The following is a 21,710-nucleotide window of genomic DNA, read 5'->3' on the forward strand; positions in this document are numbered from 1 at the left end:
TATTTTCTCTACGTATACTTATTGATTTTTTTAATTGGGATGTGCTATCTACACATTCATTTTTACTTTTCACACATCTCTTGTTAATTTTTGTCTGTTGATCTTCTTTAATTCATTTCTCTCCGACTATTGAAAACCAAAAAAATATGAAAGAAATAAAAAAAATGTGTGTGGATATCACATCCCTTTTAATTAGCTTACTACGGACCTTTGTTTTTGTTGGAGTTTCATGTTATATGGTTTCAGAAAGGGTCGGGATAAGGAAGGTTCTCACTCTTCATGTTATGTGGTTTCTGTTGGAAGAGCATGTTTGAACAAATATGGATATGGGCCACATGATACCTCGGCCTAGTGGGTGGACTATGGACATGGAGTCCGTCGGTCATCTTTTGGGAGTCTGAGTGTGCTGTTTAAGCTTTCACTGAAAATAAGAGGAAAATGCTATTTTACATACCTGTTTTTATCTTTTATACATTTTGTTGATTTTTTTTGTTGTTGATTTTTTTCTATTTTTTCAATCCGACGATCGAAAATTGAGAGAAGTGTATGAGAAATATAAATAAATATGTGAATATCACTATTTAAATTTGATAGATGAAAGCTCTAGCCACATTCTTGACTTAATTACAAATTTTAGAAAAAGTTTTAGGGGCCCATTACATGTTTAAATATATAAACTTTAGTCCAAGACGTCTCTTTTTATTATTAATATTGCCAATATGATTCGTTGATAGTGATATTGACGCATCACCAAAAGTATATCGATGTTACTTTCTTTAGTAAAATGAAACTTCCGTGAATGAAGATTTTCTTCCAACCAAAACACACTCAATATACACGCCGCCTCATTGTAAGTTTTGAACTTGACGCTTGGGGAAACAGGAAGAATCTAAGTACCAAGCTATATGCTAATTCATTAATTGGAGTTGGAGTCGCCTCAAGTTCATATCATTCTTCGAGAGGAAAACTAAGGCAGTATTTAAGATGGGCCGACTATACAATGATAGCCACAACAACAGTAGTAAGTCAGATAAAAACTCCCCAAAATAAGCGTTAGTTGTTTATCCGAAGAAGCGCTACGATTAATTTGTATATGCTCAAACTCATCTTTGGCATGTTTACATGGATTATGCCTCGCCAGTGTGTCATTTATTGTACGAATTATTGGTTGTGTCTCTAAAGTTGCTCAGTTGTGTTAGAATGCTTATGAAACATACAGAGCACGGCAATGAAACATCAGTAGGCTATAAATTTTGTTCATTGTGTTAGAATACTTATGTTATAATTGTGTTGGAGATGTTAAAATTTTAGATTTCAATTTTGTTTTCATTTTTCCAAAAAAAAAAAAAAAAAAACCGAACCGAAAAAAATTGAACCGAACCGTTTCAAACCGAACTCAGCCCTACACGCCTCATTGTAATTTTTGAACTTGACGCTTGTGTGCATTATTTATCTGTCCTATTATCTCCCAGTATCTCACATGCACAGATTCTTCCTGTATCAACATTTTCAGTCTTCCTTTGTCTGCATAGACCTCTGTCCTGTAAATTGTTTATCCCACTTGCCTGACTTATGAGCATTGCCAATAATTACAATTGCTAATTAATTGGTCGGTCGTACCACAAGGCTCCCGCTTTACGCAGGGTCTGGGAAAAAAAAAAATTAAAAATGAAGGGAGAATTTTCAAGTTATTCCATTCAATTAAGAAACTAGGGTACTGGTGTTTCAAATCGATCACACACTATTATGTAAACATTTAAAATATATAATAATATGCAATACAATTAGATTACCATCGATGTGGTATCTGAAGTGTAGGTAAGTTTCTCCCCATAACAAACTTTATACCCATGACTTTTTTTCTTGTTCTGTTTTTCCATTCCTTGTTTTGTACAATGCCCAAGCTGGTTCCTAAAACCTATTTCAGTATTTTAATTGTATGCTAGAAAACTGACTTTGTAGGTTCGAACCTATTTGGATCATTTTGAGTTTTAACTTAAAAGAAAGAATTCGGGATAAAAGAGTTGACTTTGATTGTTAAGAGTAGATAACCGGTTCATTAATGGTGCTTAAATTATTTATTACTGCTCTAAATTTTCTTAACAAAAACAAAATTGATTGAAGAAGATATAATTAGGTACAAGATTGAAATTACACATCAACTGCTTGAATCCAAAAGCCCCAAATCCGCAGTATATTTGACATCAGTAGTGGGCAACCACAGGTTGCCTTCAATAAATTGAGCCACAGTATATTTCAGTAGACTCATTAAATACTCGGTAGCCAGGCACTTGACCCGGCTTCCGAGTCCCGCTCTGGGCCCATAATTCAAGTACTCCTCCATAAGACAATTTGCTCAAAGCAAAATCCGCATTCCACTAAAGCCACCCCTCGGGACTTATGGCATTTCTCAAGAAAGACTGCATTATTACAATTCTTGAATACAGCTTCCAAGTCCTATCAAGGCAAGTAAAAGTTGAGTTGACAAAGGGTAACAAGTCTGCATCTGCAGTAATGTTGCAGAAATGGATTGAAATTCCGGTCGGCTCATTCGGGTCCTTCCGGCCTTGGGCTGTGATGCTGTTCTTCTGATTCCGTAGCCTTTTTTGGCTAGGATCTTGCAGTTTTTTAACACAACAGTTGCATCACCAAAAATTAAGTCAACTGTACTACTTATTTTGCAATCTCTGTAGAACTGGCGCATTGTGTGTGCGTAGAGTGTGTCTTGGTAGTCTCTTGTTTGGCATCTGTTGAACACTGATCGGTCGGAATCCGATCTTAGGGCTACTGCCTGGTGCTTCTGTGGCCCTGCCGTGTTTTCGAATGTTATGTCTCTGGCTATGAAACCCTGCCACTCACAACTGAATACATAGTTCAATGAAAACAGGATCAGTTTTCGTAATATAAATATGAATGGTTAGAATACGAATTCCTAGTAGTGTAGAGAATATAACAAAAAGATTACATCATGACAATGGTCCTAAACTTATACTCATGTTTCACTTTAGTCGTTCAATTCAGTTTTTAAATTCTACGTCAATTGCGTCATCCATCTCACTTTAGTTGTTCAACATAGTTTCGGATTTTGGTGGTTTTTGGTAGACATGATATTTAAGGTAAGACATAAAAGATAGATAGTTGAGTTACTGAAATATATTATGAAGTGAATCCTTAAAAAATGTACGTGAAAATGTGTGTTCAAAACGTGTGTACTGAAATATTAACCCTATATATGTGTTTGGCTATTTTCAACATTCTTCAACTAATTAAAGAACAAATAACATATTGACTTGATTAGAAGCCCTTATGATGTTTTCTTGCAGCACCGACTGTTATAATTTAGTGTTAATCGACATATCAACTATTAGGGTGGGTTCGGTACGGTTACCGTATCAAACTTTTGGTTTGACAAAATCTTTTACCATTACAATATCAAATTTTCGGTATACCGAAGTTGGGTATTGCCAAATAGTTTGGTTGACATCGTATATCAATGGTAATTGCCACTTTGTTTTTGGACAAAATCTGTTTTTGTTTTTTTAACCCAATTCAAGGGCAAAACTTTTTTTTTTTTTTGGGTACCTTTATCTCATACATTGTAGCCTAAATTCATCTATTATTCATCATTCACAATTCACACACACACACACAATAATTCAAATGATGCATCAAGATTCATGATGAAAATTAAGCTTACAATCCAAATAGAAGTTACGAACCAAACAAATAGAAGTTAACAATCCAAATAGAAGTTAAAGTTTCAAACCAAATGAAAATTGGAACTAAACTTCAAAAAGTAAAATTCATTGATCAATTATTCAAACTTGAGATGTCGAAGTTTTTGGAGGAGGCATGTCAAGCCTACATTACAAACAAAAAAAAAACATATTAGTAGCAAGAAGAATTAAAGTTGAAAACCATTTAATAACAAATTTACTAAAAAAATTAAAGCATATCTTAATTGTTTCCACTTCTTCCATTTCCTTGTAAAATTGAAGCATATCTTCCATTGGTTCATTGTAGAAGTTTACTTCATCCGCCCTAAGCCAATCATTAGTACACAGTAGTGCCTCTAACATTTTAGGAGTCAATGATGCCCTAAAAGGGTTCACAACCCTTCTCCCTAGGCTAAATGCATTTTCACTAGCAACGGTAGAAGTGAGGATTGCAAAAATATCCTTGACTATTTGTGAAAGAATTGGGAACTCTTTTGTGTTTGATTTCCACCAACTCATGAGATCAAATTCACCAACATTGCTAATATAAGTAGGGTTTTATTTTCGAATTATTAAAATATTATAAAATATATATTATATAATATATAAAAAAATTATATTATATATATATATATATATATTATATATTATATAATATATATTTTTGGTACGGTACGGTAATACCATGGTAAGGGCATCCATTACTAATACCGTACCATGAAATTTCGGGATGGTACAATACTGTACCATTACCGATTGGCACAAAATCGGCATGCACGGTTGGTACCGCAATTTGGCAAAAAATTCTACCCCTATCAATTATCATGTCACGAGGTAAGCTAATATGATCATTACTCTCGATTACGAATACAATTGAATGAGGACATGGACAGTACATTTGTCTACCACATTTTAATTACATTAATTAAGGAGTGAAAATCACATGAAATTTTGTAAGATAGCTTCTCTTTTGTTGTCTTCGCTCTTCATAGACTTATAATTAGTAAACATAGATTGTGCCAGTTGGTTAAAATAAATCGTCCATTACCTTGCATTTAAGTTCAAATTTCTCTCTTCATAAATTATAGTAGTTTAAAATGTTGAGTTGTGAAAGAAAAATAGAAATTTGACTTATAAAAATGGGTTTGATCTTGTGAGGGCTCAAAATGATTGTTAAAGAGCAAACCTGTCAGAGGAATATTGCACATGGTTTCAACACATGCCTTGACAGCTAAACTGCCCACGTGGGCTGTGCATCTGTGTTTGTGCTTTATGGGCAGTTTCTGCACTATGGGCAGCGAGGACTCCACCTTCATTTATATTTAGTTTAATGCATGCGTGTACGTATCCAATGTATAAAGCAATGCTGCCATTGCAGCAGTATGAAATATACAGAAATATCAAACTTAAAATGGTATCAGAGCACAGGTTATCCTTTGCTCTGCTCTGCCTTCACTCTTCCGCTGCTATACTGTGAACAGCGACATCTGCTACTGCAGCAACCAGTGCACTGCAAGCTGCACACTCGCTGCCTTGCCGTCGCAAAACCGCTACACAACCATCGTCGCTGCTCTACCTGTCACAGCCATTAAGCACAGCCGCAGAGCACAGCCAAGCACAGCCACTGCACACTGTCTGTGAACATGGCAATTGACTCTTCCAGCAAACACACCAAATACGAAGATCCCAGCGATCCTCTTTATCTTCATCACTCCGATCAGCCTGGAGCGATTCTCGTCACACAACCATTGAATGACGAAAATTACTCCACTTGGAGCCGAGCCATGACCATGGCCCTCAATGCCAAGAACAAGGAAGGATTCATCAATGGAACCATTCAAAGGCCTGAGTTGACGTCCACAATTGAATACCAACAGTGGACTCGTTGCAACAACCTCGTGAAATCTTGGCTGCTCAACTCTGTCTCAAAAGATATTGGTGCAAGTGTCATCTACAACAATGTTGCAGCTGATATTTGGAATGAGTTGAAGGAACGCTTCTCTCACACAAACAGTGTCCATCTCTTCCATATCGAACAAGAGATACATGGAAGTGTTCAAGGAAATTTGAACATTGGTGCATATTATACCAAACTGAAAAGTTTTTGGGATGAACGTGATGCCTTGTGCGCTCTCCCAACCTGTGCATGTGGAGCTGCGAAAGAATTGATGCAGTTTCAGCAAAGTCAGAAAACCATGAAGTTTCTCATGGGTCTCAATGAATCCTACGCTGCAGTTCGTGGGCAACTCTTACTTATGGATCCTCTCCCTGCTGTCAACAAAGCTTTCTCACTCATTATTCAAGATGAGAAACAGAGAGCAGTCTCAACACATGCTCCTGGAAGGTCTTCAATCACTGATGCCGCAGCTTTCGCCGTGCGGGACAACATGCGAAACTCTGGTAGGAATTTTTCTCCTAGAAATTCCCATTTAAAATGTGGCCGTTGTGATGCAACCGGACATACTTCAGAAACCTGTCATGCACACATCAAGTGCGACTACTGTAATTGGAGAGGTCACACCATAGACCAATGCAGCAAATTGAAAAAGGCAAAGGACAACAGCGATAAGGGAGATTATCAAGATCGCAAGGGTTCCAACTCGCAGGGGTTCAACTCCAAGGCTAATCACGTTGACATCAAACCAACGCCTCCAGCAACATCTCCTTCATCCTACAGCCTCACTCCCGAGCAATACCACAACCTACTTGCACTCCTCGATAAGAGCCAGTCTAAATCCACATCTAACCATGTCGGTACCACCTCTACTATGAATGATTTATCAGGTAGAGTTCTTTGTGCTTCTCCTCTCAATAAGGGAAGGAACTGGATTTTCGATACTGGCGCCACAGACCACATGGTTTGCTCACCAAGTTTGATGACCACAAGCGTTCCGGTATACAATCGACAAGTGCACCTACCCAATCATGCACTTGCCGATATCACACATATTGGCACAGTTCGTCTCTCGAACGATCTCGTCCTTTACAACGTGCTTTGTGTTCCATCATTTAAACTGAATTTAATTTCTGTCAGCAAAATCACTAATACCTCATCTTGCTTTGTCATCTTCACTGATAAAAAGTGTCTACTTCAGGGCCAACGATCGGGGAAGATGATTGGGACGGGAACTGAACAAGGAGGCCTCTACTACCTTGATAATGTGACGAAAACCAGGTGCAATTCAGTGTCAGTTGTTACTCTTTCTGCTTCTCAGCTTTGGCATCAACGCCTTGGCCATCTTTCCAACAAAACCTTACGGGCTATCTCTCCTTGCATTAAAAATTTGAATTTTTGTAGCATTGATGATTGTTTGATCTGCCCCTTAGCCAAACAAACACGTGCTCCTTTTCCTTTGAGTTCTATTAATACAAAAGCTCCTTTTGAATTAATTCATGTTGACATTTGGGGAGGTTACCATGTTCCCACTATCACAGGGGCACAATATTTCTTGACCATTGTAGATGATTTCACACGATGCACATGGGTTTATTTAATGAATCACAAATCAGATGCACGATCATATCTCATCACATTCATCCACCTTGTTGAAACACAATTTTCCACACGAGTTAAGGTTCTTCGTAGTGATAACAGTCCAGAATTTTTTATGACCCATTTTTTTTCAGATAAAGGCATTCTACATCGAACAAGTTGTGTCTCTACTCCCCAACAAAACGGGGTAGCAGAGCGTAAACACCGCCACTTACTTAACGTTGCTAGAGCCTTACTTTTTCAATCTCATCTCCCCAAGAAATTTTGGGGTAATGCAATCCTAACTGCCACTTATCTCATTAATAGGATTCCCACTCCTCTTCTTCACGGAAAATCACCCTATGAAATCCTTCATCACAAACAGCCAACATATGCACATTTGCGAGTGTTTGGTTGTTTATGTTTCTCTTCCACACATCACCATAGACCAACCAAATTTGATGCAAGAGCCACACGTTGTCTTTTTCTTGGCTATCCATACGGCACCAAGGGATATCGAGTTTACGACCTTCAAACGGGTAAAATTTTTATTTCCCGTGATGTTATTTTTCATGAAAATGTGTTCCCTTTTTCTTCTTCCGTTGCCGTCTCACCTGTTGTGTTTCCATATACTCAAGATATTGACTGTGATGACACCATCATTCATCCGTCCCTTCCACTAGAACAAGATTCAGTAGCCCATTCCACTTCAGTCGATCCATCCTCTTCAGTCGACCCATCCCCTTCACCACCTCGTCTTAAACGCCTCACTCATGCACCTGGTTATCTTCAACAATATCACGTTGGCATTAACCTTCCTTCTCGGTCCGTCCCTTCATCTCACTCGGCATTGACCACAGTGGTAGGTACTTCTTATCCTTTGTCTGATGTACTCACATATGATCGCTTATCTGCTCGCCATCGTGCTTTCACCACTTCTATTTCAGCTGCCATAGAACCCAGTTCATTCTCACAGGCCGTACGCGACCCCCAATGGCGCTTAGCCATGGAAGAAGAACTGGCAGCCCTTGCTGCAAATAGGACATGGTCTTTTCAACCATTGCCCCCTGGAAAGCAGCCGGTTGGATGTAAGTGGGTCTACAAAATCAAATTTCGTTCCGATGGATCAGTTGAGCGGTATAAAGCACGCTTGGTTGCCAAAGGTTATAGCCAAATTGAAGGCTTAGACTATCGTGAGACTTTTGCTCCGGTTGCAAAATTGACTATAGTCCGCCTCCTTCTTGCCGTTGCCTCAGTCCAACAATGGCACCTTCACCAACTTGATGTTCACAATGCCTTCCTTCATGGTGACCTTGAAGAAGATGTCTACATGTCCTTGCCCCCTGGTTTCGGACGAAAGGGGGAAACACGAGTTTGTAAACTTCATAAATCTTTGTATGGGCTTAAGCAAGCCTCTCGTCAATGGTTTATCAAACTCTCTTGTGCTCTTAGCAAAGCTGGTTATCAACAATCCAAGGCAGACTATTCATTGTTCGTCCGAAACCATGATGGTAAATTCACTGCTCTCCTTGTATATGTTGACGATATTATCCTGGCAGGAAATAACATACAAGCAATTGAGGATATCAAGTCTTTCCTTACGAAGCAATTCAAGTTGAAAGACCTTGGCCAACTAAAATACTTTTTGGGCATCGAAATTGCTCGCTCTAGTAAGGGGATCACTCTCTCACAGCGAAAATATGCCCTTGAAATACTTGAGGATGCAGGTTACCTTGGTGCAAAAATAGCCACCTCTCCTATGGAGCAAAACTTATCACTCAGAAAGGACGAAGGACAATGCATCACTGATCCTTCTTCTTATCGATGGCTTATTGGGAGACTAATCTACCTGACAATCACTCGCCCTGATTTGGTCTATGTTGTCCACATTCTTAGTCAATTTATGGAGAAGCCTCGAACTCCACACTTGGAGGCAGCCCACCGAGTCTTACGATACATTAAGCATACACCAGGGCAAGGTATTTTTCTCTCTGCAAGAAGTCCAATCCAACTGAATGCCTTTTGTGATGCAGATTGGGCCAGATGTCGTGACACACGACGTTCTACCACCGGATATTGTGTATTCCTTGGAGAATCCTTAATCTCCTGGAAAAGCAAGAAACAAAACACGGTGTCACGTTCTAGTGCAGAGGCGGAGTATCGCTCAATGGCAGCATCTTGTTGTGAAGTCACTTGGCTGAAATATGTTTTACAAGACTTGGGTATCAAACATAAACATCCAGTCAAGTTGTATTGCGATAATCAAGCAGCACTTCACATCACTTCGAATCCGGTCTTTCATGAAAGAACCAAACACATAGAAATTGACTGCCACCTTGTACGAGAAAGGATTCAAAGTGGTATGATCAGGACGTCTCATATTTCAACCATGAAGCAACCAGCCGACATCTTCACAAAGCCACTGAGCTTACATCAGTTTACGACTTTGCTCCACAAGTTAGGAATAATCAACATCCATTCCAACTTGAGGGGGAATGTTAAAGAGCAAACCTGTCAGAGGAATATTGCACATGGTTTCAACACATGCGTTGACAGCTAAACTGCCCACGTGGGCTGTGCATCTGTGTTTGTGCTTTATGGGCAGTTTCTGCACTATGGGCAGCGAGGACTCCACCTTCATTTATATTTAGTTTAATGCATGCGTGTACGTATCCAATGTATAAAGCAATGCTGCCATTGCAGCAGTATGAAATATACAGAAATATCAAACTTAAAAGAGGGGCCGTCGAGTGACTATATTTCTAAAACTTTCCAACTTCCTTAGAATCACGAGGCAGCGGCCAAAATTGTTAGTGTTTTATTTGGGGTTCATGGTTTGAACTCTGAACTGCTCAAAGTGTTGAACCTCCTATCAGAAAATATACCCTCTATACCCAAAATAAAAAATAAAAAATCAGAAATATTTCACCTCGTCCTGACAAACTTCCACCTTTGATATACATATTTTGAAAATGTATGAAAAAACTATGTCAAACAAGAGTATTCATACAGAGATCAGATGCCATCATCATAAGGAAATGAAGTGGACTGCAGCCATTCATCACCAGCAATAAACTCTTGCACCGTGAAATTGGATGCATCATAGTAGTCCATAACATGATACCCTGTCCAGTTCACTCTATTATCCGTCCCAGCGCCAGGACCAGAATTCTCATACTCTCCATAGTACAAAGTGTCCAATCCTTGGTCCCCGGCCCAATTAGTCCACCCAGTCGGGTCAATAAAGTCGTCAATGTAGGACTTCAGCACAACAGTCGTAGAGTAATTCCTCCACGGCCGGCCTAAGTAGCTTTTGACAATGCTGGAATTGGAGTACAACTCATCACTGGCTACAATGGAGCAGTTCTGCATGGAGATTCCTGTGTTCTGATCTAATGTGTCCCTGGACTGCGCCGTGACGACTGTGAATTGTCCCGGCATTGGCATCTTAGACACGATGTTGCATGCTTGAAATACAACTGCAGCGTTACCACATATGTAGTCTATGGTTCCGAATATATCGCACTCTCTGTAGAATTGTCTGAAAGAGTGCACGTATAACGTGTCTTGGTAGCCATTGATAGTGCATTTGTAAATTGCAACCAAGTCTGCATTCATTCTCAGAGCAACTGCTTGGAGCTTTTCTGGCCCTGCCGTGTTCTGAATTGTTATGTCTCTTGCTAGAAAGCCCTCTCCGGACACAGCTGAAAAAAAAATTGATTATGTTGGGTTAAAACGAACTGGGAATGAAATGGTTGCAAATGTAAACATGATTTTTCAAAAACTGCACTAATCATCCCCTATGGTTAAGCATATTATGTGTGTGTCATGTGACAGGGTGAAAAGACAATTTTAAGACATTGAAGCTTATTTAATCCTTAAATAAAACTTGAAATAATCTTTTCACCCTCTCACATGAGAGGCGTATGTAAGCGAAATTGGATGAAATGCAGATAGGAAGTTTGATTTGGACTAACTAATAACAAGTTTAACCTCAATAGTATCTTTAAGAATTTTCTTATATTGTACTAGTCATCATTGTGGTCGGGTCGGAAATGTCAGTATATCCAAATGAAACTTTTCGACCTAATTTTGACCCATTTTGCTCATATGACGGGTGAAAAAGTCATTGAAAAATTAATCAGGTGTAAAATGACTTTTACATGAAAACTAATCACATACGAACAAAATTAATTACCTACGGTTGCAGATCTGAATGTAGTCCATCCATCACCACGACTGCGGTTACCAGTGATGAAAGTGATGTCACTTCCATCTCCAAAAAGAGCAATGTTGGTCTTGTAGCTCGGAATCTCCACATTTTCTTCATAAACCCCTTCTTTGACATATATAATCGTCCTATCATAACTATTATTTGGACAAAACATAATAGCATCACTAATTGTGGTGAAGTTCCCCGATCCATCTGCGGCAACCGTTAGGACTTCACTGGGGTCATATTCATCGCCGGAGCTCTCCAATATCCGGCGGTCTCTCCTCGATAACCACCTCGGAACTCTCATAAGACGGCGGTTTGGGCGCCCTTTATTCGCCCCTTGCTTTGAGATAACTGAGAGAGAATTGCTTACATATTTGTATGTACTAGTCAAGGAGTTGACTAGGGTTGACTTCATAGGGCCAGAAGCAGAATCCAATCCTTCCATGCAAGTGTTCTTGTTTGTGAGAGAAGCGCTGAGGTAAGCCCTAGCATCGTTAAGTTTCTTGGCATTTCGTGCCTGGATTCGAGACACGGATCTTTGTAAGGAGGAGAGAGTGATTTGGTGGAGCTCCTGGCAGTCCTGGACAGCTCCCTTTTGCTTCTCGACGATGTTCGAGTACTGTCCAGCCTTGTAGAAAAGATCGGTGAGCTTTGCGGCTTCGGAGATGGCGACGTTGAGGGATTGGAGGAGGTAGGAGAGGATGTTGGGAGTGATGTTTATGGAGACTGAGAGTTTTAGTGAGTCAAAGCAGATGTTTCGGTAGGGTGTGGACTTGCAGAATGATCTTATGGACGACAAATGGGGATTAAAAGTAGTCCTGTTCGAAGATGAAGACCAAGAAGAAGAGGAAGAAATGTGGAGAAATAAGATTATGCAGAGGAGCTGCAGCAGTTTTGCAGTGGAGGAAGCCATGAGACGTCAGAGGAGGAGTTGCGAGAAAATAAAACTGATATAATAGCATGTAAGAGTCCGAGTATAAGAGCATAAAAGTGCACAACTTGTGGGGTAGGGACATAAATGGATATTTGCTTAGCTTAATGAATAACATACGGATTCTCATAAGGTCTTATTTTGCGAAAAAAAAAAAACCTTGCATCCAGTGAGGGATGTTAGGAGTACTAAGATCCAATGGTTATGAAATGGACAAGTGTCAAATGAGTATGAAGTTAGTTGAGTTGGTTATGTTGTGACTTAGAGTGTAAGCTACCAAAGGGATATTATAAATAGCTTGTAACTAATAAGAAAAAAATATTACAGTTGAATAACTGATTTCTCTCTCTAAACTCTAATTCTTCTACTTCTCTCTCTGTCTTTCTTTCTTCGTTCTTTCTTGTATCTGTATAATCCTCTTCTTCAAGAACCTATGATGGTTTACATGGTATCATAGCCCGAACAAGCGTAAAACGCTTGCCGGTTTTGTCGATCTTGGTTTCGATTGCTTCCGCTACTGTGATTGCTTTTCTTTTGCTTTGGTTTTCTGGAATATTGGGTTATTGTTGATCGTGTTTCTGATATATTGGGGTGTTTTTTCTGCAAATCTTCGTCTGGTTCTTCACTCGTTAAAGGGTGCATACCAATTGTTTGTGATTTGGTGTCAGTCAAGATTCTTTGGAATTTCTCTACAATTTGCAACAATGGTAACAGCAGCTCAGTTACAGATCTTACAGTCTCCGATTACTTCGTTGATTTCGTCTGTTTCCAGTTCGGTTAATGTGAAATTGGACGATACGAACTATTTGGCTTGGCATTTTCAGATGCAGCTCCTTCTTGAAGGCCATAGCATCATTGGTTTTGTTGATGGTTCAATGCCGTGTCCTGCTCAATTCAGTCAAGATTCCTCTGCTACTTCTGCAGTTTTGTCTGGTGATTCGTCTACACGGATTCCTTCTGATGACTACACTATATGGAAGATGCATGATAAGGCATTAATGCAATTGATCACTGCGACTCTATCTCCTGCTGCAGTTTCTTGTGTCATTGGAAGTACTAGCTCCAAATAATTGTGGACTCGTCTTAAAGATCAATTTTCTACAATCACAAGAACGAGTATTTTCCAACTCAAATCCGAACTTCAGACAATAAAGAAGGGTACTGATTCTGTCACATTATATTTGCAGAAAATTAAGGAAGCAAGAGATTTGTTGTCTGCTGCTGGTGTATTCTTTTATGATGATGACATTGTGATTCTTACACTAAATGGTTTGCCTGCTGAATTCAATACCATAAGGTCTATGATCAGGGGTCGGGAGAGTGTGATATCACTGAAAGATCTTCGATCTCAATTACTTGCTGAAGAAATTTTGCTTGACAATTGTTCTCATTCACCTGTGTTGTCTGCATTAATGGCTCAAAGTAATGGTTTACCTTCCAAGAATCAGTCTTTTTCTGGGAATTATGGTAACAATAACCATGCTAGTCCGAATTCGACTGCATACAAGTCTTTCAATAATACCAAAGGCAGGAATCGGTTCACTCCTAACTTCAATCCCAAGTATGACAATTACAAGAATTTTCATTCAAGTCCTGCTCCTGGAATCCTCGGTACTTCACCACCAAGATCAAACAATTATGGATTTCTGTCTCAACCTTGTCAAATCTGTGGGAAACACAATCATTTGGCATCAACATGTCGTTTTCGTAATACAAACTCTGTACAGGGTTGTCAAATTTGTGGAAAGAACAACCATTTTGCGGATACTTGCAGATTTCGCAACTCTGGTGCTCCTTCTGGTTGTACTCTATGTGGAAATCAATATCACAGTGCAGACACATGTTTTCAAAAGAAGGGATACACATATCCCTCGATTTACATATAATGTATCTTTAACTTACAAACTCAATGATCGGAATAGTCCGATTTCTTAACCATCATTTGAAGTTTACTTCTATAAAAAATTATTTGAATCAGAAATAGTTTCATTCAAACATATTAAATAAATGAACGGTTTATCATGAATCTGTTACTTGGTATCTACACCATTAATTTGTTCTATACATTTCAACTAATAAATGATCTCCAATTCTAATTATTTTTTGTAAGGGTAATCTTTAGCGAAGATTAAGAAATTAAGTGAGTTCGATTATGAAATTTATATAGTGAATCCACATATTTGCATGGGAGAAATGAGCTCATCAGTTCAAGGAGGGGATACAAGTATTATCAATAATAATAATTAGAGTTTAATGACAATGCTAATAAAATAATACTTGCATTCCCCCTTGAGTAGAGGGAGCTCATTCCCTCACTCGCAAATAACGTATCTTCATGTAAAAAATTTATACTCAAAACCGGTCAATTTCTTAGTCCTTATTTGAAGATCATTCCTAAAAAAACATTTGAATCGGAGATCGTTTAATAATCCAAATGTATCAAATAAATCGACGTGTAGGTACCAAGTACCATACTAATGATAAACAGTCCATTTACTTGAGACATTTGAAAGACTAAACGATATATGATTAAGATGATTTTGATACCACTAAAATTATCACACCCTGATCCCGAGATACCTCCAGGATTGACATGTGATGTCATAACGTACCTCTCTAATTGTCATGCCTCGCTTTCGAGACATGACCAAAATCAAACCAACGTTCCATTAGCTTCGTAACTTTTCCTTTATATTATGACTGCATCTAACCCTTGTGTTTGGTTGATCATCAAATTAAGATTAAAAAATTCAAACGATTTTAATTATAAATTTTTTATACTGAAGATACGTTATTTCAAATGGGAAAATGAGTTCGCTCCTTCGAAAGGAAAATACAAGTATTATTCATGTTATAATATATACAAGTACTGTATTATGTTTCCAACCTCCATGCAGAGAAATCTTAATTCTTCGCGGTTGATCATATAATAGGAGTGACAAATACAATAAAATATACCGTCGGTTGTAAAGTATTAGTAGATTCTCAGCTTTATTTATTTTCTTTAATTCGTTTCTTCCACGGGAAATATACTTTATGTTAGGTTTGTTGTCCTATTGAAAAGTTCCAAAACAGATAAACGGGCTGTATTCTGAAAAGGAAGATGATCTTTTCCGGATTCTTTTTATGGGGATTCTGAAGATCTTTGAATTCTGTGCGTTTATCGTAAGGTTAGAAATTATTTTAAATATATTTATTTAATATTAAACATGAACAGTAATTGACAAAATCTGACCGCACAATAAATGATGAACACACTAGATTCAAGAATCCTCAAGATCCTCACAAAGAGGATTCGAAGGAGATCCTCTTCCTTCTGAAAATCTTAATAACATTTTCTCTAGATATATTATTTACTTTGTTGATGCACAAAATCAACGAAGACTTTAGTACAATAGAAAGTGTCAAGTTTGTGACATTCGCTACATTACTCCAGTCACTAGTGTGAATAAGTATGTAAATGGATAGAGACAAGGAAGTAAACACAAGATGTACATGGTTCACCCAGATTGGCTACGTCCAAGGAGTAGAAGAGTTCAAATTAATTGTGAAAGGTTTACACAAGTACATAGGTTCAAGCTCTCATTTAGTGAGTACTAGTGAATGATTTAGTACAAATGACATTAGGAAATATTGTGAGAGAATGACCTCTATTTATAGAAGAGAGTTTCTAGTTTCATTCTGACGTTGACACGTGTCGTGTTGTGATTGACTTCTGATATTGACACATGTCGCGTTATGATTGGCTTCTGATGTCGACACGTGTCGCGCTGTGATTGGCCTCCTGGTTTGAGGGAAACTCTTCTGTGTCCTTGACAATATAACGTTGACCGGTACTCAGTAGTTTCAAGATTGGTGAAGTATGGTATAAACATACTTTTTAATTAGTTTACTATATATCTTTGTTTTTGTTGGAGTTTCATATTATGTGGTTCAGAAAGGGCAGTAGAGGGACGGTCCTCTCGTTCCTCCCCATTATGCGATATTCTATTGCATGTTTGAAAAATCTGGACATGTGCCACATGGTACCTCGGCGTAGTACGTGGAGTCTCTGGATTATGGAGTCAGTCGGTCATCTTTTGGGAGTTTGTGAGTAGACTGCTGTTTGAGCCTTACACTGAAAATTAGAGAAAAACGTAGTTTACATATTCTTTTTTATCTCTTACATATTTTGATATTTTTTAATTATTAATATTTTTTTAGTTCATTCGCTTTGACGATCGAAAATTAAGAGAATGTATGAGAAGTAAAAAATAGTGTGTAAATAGCACTATCCAAATTAGATCGATAAAAGCTCTAGCAACATTCTTGACTTAATTACAAAAATTAAAGAGTTTTAGGTGCCCATTTAAGGCAATCTCCAACTGACCAGGCCAAAAGGTCATAGGCTAAAAAATAACCGATTTTGATACGAAAATTGTCTCCAACAGAAGGCTAGGCCAAAAATGCTCGTGGACCCCACCCGACCAAAAATTATAGATTCGGCCAGCAGGCTAGCCAAGAGCAGTCAGCCCTATAGCCCAACCCAAACACATGCTACCTGATGTCATGCTAACATTAGATTACTATTAGATTTGACTTTTTTTAGACGAAATTTATTTTTCCTATAAATACCTAAGTCATTTCTACCATCATTTTTACCATTTCATACTATCTTACCTTATTTTATTTCAATTCTTCACCAATTTTTCATATCCTTTTCATTATATAAAGATAAGAAATCTGGTGACTTATTAATTTAGCGACAAATGACACTGAAAAAATATGTTCAAAAACCTTATTTTAATATGGTAGTTTAATTCAATTAACCATATTAATTCAATTAAAATAATAAATTATTGAGGGGGCTAAAAATAGCCCCCTTCAGTTGGAGATGGGTTTTTTGTCAAACAGGCTATGTTTTGGCCTATGGCTCATTGGCCCCCTCAGTTTGAGATTATATAAAATATAGTATGACATTGTTCATTAAAAAAAAATTATTGCAAGGCTATAGGGCTAAACATGGCCCTTTAGCTCCTTTTCGGTTGAAGATGGCCTCATATTTAGATATATAAATATTTTGTTTAGGACGTCCCTTTTTATTATTAATATTGTCAAAAACATCAATCATATGTCAGTATGAATCGTTGATAATGATATTAACGGATCACCAAACATATATCGGTATTATTCTCTTTATTAAAGAACGGATGTGCATTCCATGACCGGACAATATTTATGTAACATGAAACTTCCGTGAATTAAGGTTTTTTTCCCAACCAAAACACACTCACAAAGCATTACAAATTGAAGGAAATCGCATTGGTTGAAATATGAGGTAATTGCATTTGCACGCCAACTGCTATACACACCTAATTGCAATTTGCAACTTGACCTTTGTATGGTGAAAAATCTCGGGAGACAGACACATATGTGGTGCATTATTTATCTATCAAATCTGACATGCCGAGATTCTTTTTCTGTCATCTTTTTAAGTCTTTTCTTTATCTGCGCAGACATCTGTCTTGTAGATTGTTTATCCCACTTGCCCGACTTATGAGTTATGAGCATTGCCAATAATTACAATTGCTAATTAATTGGTAAAAAATAATAAAATAATAAAAAAAGGTAAAAATGCGGGAAGAATTTTCAAGTTTCCATTCAACACGTTATAATGTAAAGGTTAAAACATAAAGTAATTATTTAAAGGGAATTTTAACGAAAATTTTTCGGTACTGTTTATTTTAATAAAAAATTATATTTTTACACTAAAAAATTAATCATGGTATTATTCAATTTACTTTTTATTTTGTCCTTATTGTTAAAATTCAAAATTTTCAAATAATTTTCATTAATTTTTCTTTATTTAAAAGGTTAAAACATATAATAATGCCTGATAAAATTGGAAAAATGTTGATGTGACACATTAATTTTTCTTTATTTAAAAGGTTAAAACATATAATAATACCTGATAAAATTGGAAAAATGTTGATGTGACACATGAAGTGTATGTAAGTTTCTCCTCGTAACAAGCTTATAGCCTTGTACCCATGACTTTTTTTCTTGTTCTGTTTTTCCATTTCTTATTTTGTAGAATGCCCAAGCCCAAGTGGGTTCCCAAAAACCTATTTCAGTATTTTAATTGTATGGTAGAAAACTGACGTAGGTTCGAACCCTACTTGGGGAGTTTGGTTTCATTCCGAGTTCTGACTTAAGAGAACTCAGGATGAAAGGGATCACTTTGATTGTTAAGAGTAGAAAACCCATTCGTTTGTGATACTTAAATTACCAATTACTGCTCTAAATTTTCTTAACAAAAACAAAATTGATTGAAGAAGATATAATTAGGTACAAGATTGAAATTACACATCAACTGCTTGAATTCTCAAGCCTCAAATCCTGCAGTATATTTGACACCAGTAGGGGGTAACCACAGGTTGCCTTCAATAAATTGGGCCACAGTATAGTTCATTACTTGAGTAGACTCATTAAAGACTCGGTAGCCAGGCCACTTGATCCGGCTTCCGAGGCCCGCTCCAGGCCCATAATTCATGTACTCACCATAAGACAATGTGCTCAAAGCAAAATCCGCATTCCATTCAAGCCACCCCTCGGGCCTTACGGCATTGCTCAAGAAAGACTGCATTATTACAGTTCTTGAATACAGCTTCCAAGGCCTACCAAGGTAAGTAAAAGTGGAGTTGACAAAGGGTAACAAGTCTGCATCTGCAGTTATGTTGCAGAACTGGATTGAGATTCCGGTCGGCTCATTGGGGTCTTTCCGGCCTTGGGCTGTGACGCTGTTCTTCTGATTCGGTAGGCCTTTTTTGGCTAGGATCTGACAGTTTTGGAACACAACAGTTGCATCACCAAAAATAAAGTCAACTGTACCGCTTATTTTGCAATCTCTGTAGAACTGGCGCATTGTGTGTGCGTAGAGTGTGTCTTGGTAGCCTCTTATTTCGCATCTGTAGAACACCGATAGGTCCGAATCCGATCTTAGGGCTACTGCCTGGTGCTTCTGTGGCCCTGCCGTGTTTTCGAACGTTATGTCTCTTGCTATGAACCCTCTGCCACTCACAGCTGAATACATAGTTCAATGAAAACATGATCAGTTTTCGTAATATGAATGGTTGAATACAAATTCCATATAGTGTAAAGAATATAACAAAATAAGTAATCACGACAATGGTTCTAAACTTATACTCGTGTTTCACTTTAGTCGTTCTATTCAGTTTTTAAATTCTGTAGTCCATCAATTGCATCATTTATGTTATTCCAGTCTTTGTTGACTTAAAGGTAAAATGACGCTTAGGTGTAGTAAAATGGTTAAAATAGACAAAAAATATTACAGTAATAGACGTACCACAATAGAAGAACCACCGTAGAATTAAAATACATATAAGTTGAGCAATTATGACATCAACCCCACAAAAATATATGCGTCGATCACATATAACTTCTTTGCCGTAGCGGATATTATTAAAGAAAGACTATGTACTAACCAATGCACACCAAACCTCATTGCAAAATAAGATGTACATGCCAAAATAATGAATTGTTTTGGTCTTGATGTAACACTATTCAATGTGTTCTGCTAGGTGAGACCAAGAAATTAAATATGCAACATGCTAGACGTTTTCTTCCAAAAAAAAAAGTGAGTCTTTGCATGTGACACTAGACTAAATAACCCTAGCTTCTATCATGCATTGGGGCCATGTACTTTGCTCTCATACCTCCCATCTACCATTTTATTAAGGTGAACATAATTGAATTGGTTGGGATCTCATTAAGATTCCAATCTTAGACTAGGATACCGAATGTTGCATGGCCCCCAAATCCAAAGTTGATAGGATAAAAAAAATGTAAGATACTTCATGTAAAAAGAAAAAGTTTAGGGTAAAAAATCCGGAAAATACTCTGCTCCTTACAAACAAATCACACATATACAAATAATACTTTGATATGTGTGCATATTTTTGTACGTGTCAGGCTGTTATTTGCAAGTCTGAAGGAACATGCAGCGTGTGAAAAATTATATAGCATATGCTTACCAAATGTTGCAGATCGAAATGTGGTCCAACCATCGATATAGCTTCGATTTCCAGAGATTATGGTAGCATCCATTCCATCTCCAATCATCATTAGGTTCCATTTTTTCTTCTTGATCTCCACATTCTCTTTATATGTGCCTCTCTTGATGTATATTACGTAGCGGCTCATGCTGTAATCCGGCGCTGCTAACACGGCATCCATCACATTTGTGAAATTCCCGGTACCATCTTGGGCTACAACTGCATCCACATTGACACCGTCGGCTTGTAGAAGTTTTCGATCTTCGGTTTTAACCCACGTTGGGATTTGACCGTTAGGACCCTGGTGATCGGAATTCGGGTGCACTTGAGTGAGGAGGTCTTGGACTAAGGAGGTAACTTGGTTGAGGCCAGTTGAGACCAACCCCTTGACAATGCTGTTGGTGCCTTCAAACCCGTCACCGCATGTGTCCTGGTTAACTAGTGCAGCGCTCAACCATGTCCTCAGATCAGAACTTAGTTTCCCTGTGCTGTTACTTTTGCCTAAAAAAATAAAAAAATGTAGGGGGTTTTTATTTAGCTTAGATTTCAATCCACCCCTTGACTTCATGAACCAGAATCTAAACTACCCAAAATAAGTAGGACATGTCACACAGCTAAAGAAAATGTCATGCAAACAAAAAATCTCATATTAATAACAAACTTAAGCATTTAATTGAAGGGACTAAGTGGGATTTTATTTTATTTAATAAGTGGGAATGTTTTTCTGTTAAGAAGTAGTTACCTTTCTGGTTCTGGGAAGCAGAAAGGGACCAGTTCAACTCATCAGCAGAGAAGTCAAGCAAATCAAGGCAGTCGGAAATGGCGTTGGCAAGGCGAAAATCGCTGAAAGCATTTGCAAACTGAGAGAGTATGGTGACCACTTGCTGCACAGCATCAATGGTGTCCCTCAACGAGCCTGCAAATTCGGATGCAGGCACTTTCAAGCACTCTGACTGTATGTCATCTGTGAAGCTGCAGCTAGCGAAAGGGATTCTGCTTTTGCAGCAGACACACAATAAGACTATAAAAAAAAGCAGTTTCCCAGAAGCCATTTACAGAAAAAAAAATTCTCAATGACGAAGACCTACTTAGTTCTGTGTGACTAACAAATAAATATGAGAGTGGAGGAGGAGACTATTTAAGGGAAATAGTGGATGGGGTTGATTGAGTAGAGGTTAGATAGGCAGGTGAGGGAATTTAAGAGGGCCGGTGGATCATGGTTGATGTGGCATATGAGTCAGTAGTCGTGCCGATTGCAAGTTGGGGAAGAAGGCTGCAAGGCTCTATTATATACAAATGGAAAGCAAAATCCGTATTC

General features: G+C 38.0%; 4 protein-coding genes and 1 pseudogene across 4 annotated transcripts; 2 read left to right on the forward strand and 3 right to left on the reverse strand.

Moving 5' to 3' along the window:
* Nucleotides 1-2,094: 2,094 nt before the first annotated feature.
* LOC114822722 (pectinesterase/pectinesterase inhibitor PPE8B-like) lies at nt 2,095-5,032 on the reverse strand (annotated as a pseudogene).
* Nucleotides 5,033-5,193: 161 nt separating this feature from the next.
* On the forward strand, nt 5,194-6,892 carry LOC139192551 (uncharacterized). The gene is made up of 2 exons (XM_070814782.1): nt 5,194-6,500; nt 6,812-6,892. Exons 1-2 carry the CDS (start codon nt 5,360-5,362, stop codon nt 6,847-6,849), a joined length of 1,179 nt encoding a protein of 392 aa, XP_070670883.1. The 5' UTR covers nt 5,194-5,359; the 3' UTR covers nt 6,850-6,892.
* A 3,200-nt stretch (nt 6,893-10,092) lies between these two features.
* On the reverse strand, nt 10,093-12,339 carry LOC103406978 (probable pectinesterase/pectinesterase inhibitor 12). The gene is made up of 2 exons (XM_008345945.4): nt 11,387-12,339; nt 10,093-10,892 (listed from the first exon to the last, which is right to left on the reverse strand). Exons 1-2 carry the CDS (start codon nt 12,318-12,320, stop codon nt 10,204-10,206), a joined length of 1,623 nt encoding a protein of 540 aa, XP_008344167.2. The 5' UTR covers nt 12,321-12,339; the 3' UTR covers nt 10,093-10,203.
* A 703-nt stretch (nt 12,340-13,042) lies between these two features.
* Nucleotides 13,043-14,224, forward strand: LOC139190836 (uncharacterized). The gene is made up of 2 exons (XM_070811326.1): nt 13,043-13,381; nt 13,526-14,224. The coding sequence occupies exons 1-2, from the start codon at nt 13,043-13,045 to the stop codon at nt 14,222-14,224; spliced, it is 1,038 nt and encodes a 345-aa protein (XP_070667427.1).
* A 4,398-nt stretch (nt 14,225-18,622) lies between these two features.
* LOC114819897 (pectinesterase/pectinesterase inhibitor PPE8B) lies at nt 18,623-21,654 on the reverse strand. The gene is made up of 3 exons (XM_029089511.2): nt 21,135-21,654; nt 20,372-20,893; nt 18,623-19,400 (listed from the first exon to the last, which is right to left on the reverse strand). Exons 1-3 carry the CDS (start codon nt 21,442-21,444, stop codon nt 18,703-18,705), a joined length of 1,530 nt encoding a protein of 509 aa, XP_028945344.1. The 5' UTR covers nt 21,445-21,654; the 3' UTR covers nt 18,623-18,702.
* Between the last annotated feature and the right edge of the window lie 56 nt (nt 21,655-21,710).

Source organism: Malus domestica, chromosome 02 (assembly GCF_042453785.1).
Source record: "Malus domestica chromosome 02, GDT2T_hap1".
Classification (NCBI taxonomy): domain Eukaryota; kingdom Viridiplantae; phylum Streptophyta; class Magnoliopsida; order Rosales; family Rosaceae; genus Malus; species Malus domestica.

Excerpts from the sequence above, each read along its gene's own strand:
- LOC114819897 (XM_029089511.2), bottom strand. The coding sequence starts at position 21,444 with ATGGCTTCTGGGAAACTGCTTTTTTTTATAGTCTTATTGTGTGTCTGC. Across the intron at positions 20,894-21,134 it reads TGCTTCCCAGAACCAGAAAG|GCAAAAGTAACAGCACAGGG; the intron begins GTAACTACTTCT and ends TTATTTTTTTAG. Across the intron at positions 19,401-20,371 it reads ATTTCGATCTGCAACATTTG|CTGTGAGTGGCAGAGGGTTC; the intron begins GTAAGCATATGC and ends CTATGTATTCAG.
- LOC139192551 (XM_070814782.1), top strand. The coding sequence starts at position 5,360 with ATGGCAATTGACTCTTCCAGCAAACACACCAAATACGAAGATCCCAGC. Across the intron at positions 6,501-6,811 it reads TACTATGAATGATTTATCAG|GGCCAACGATCGGGGAAGAT; the intron begins GTAGAGTTCTTT and ends TGTCTACTTCAG.
- LOC139190836 (XM_070811326.1), top strand. The coding sequence starts at position 13,043 with ATGGTAACAGCAGCTCAGTTACAGATCTTACAGTCTCCGATTACTTCG. Across the intron at positions 13,382-13,525 it reads CTCCTGCTGCAGTTTCTTGT|AAAATTAAGGAAGCAAGAGA; the intron begins GTCATTGGAAGT and ends TTATATTTGCAG.
- LOC103406978 (XM_008345945.4), bottom strand. The coding sequence starts at position 12,320 with ATGGCTTCCTCCACTGCAAAACTGCTGCAGCTCCTCTGCATAATCTTA. Across the intron at positions 10,893-11,386 it reads ATTCAGATCTGCAACCGTAG|CTGTGTCCGGAGAGGGCTTT; the intron begins GTAATTAATTTT and ends TTTTTTTTTCAG.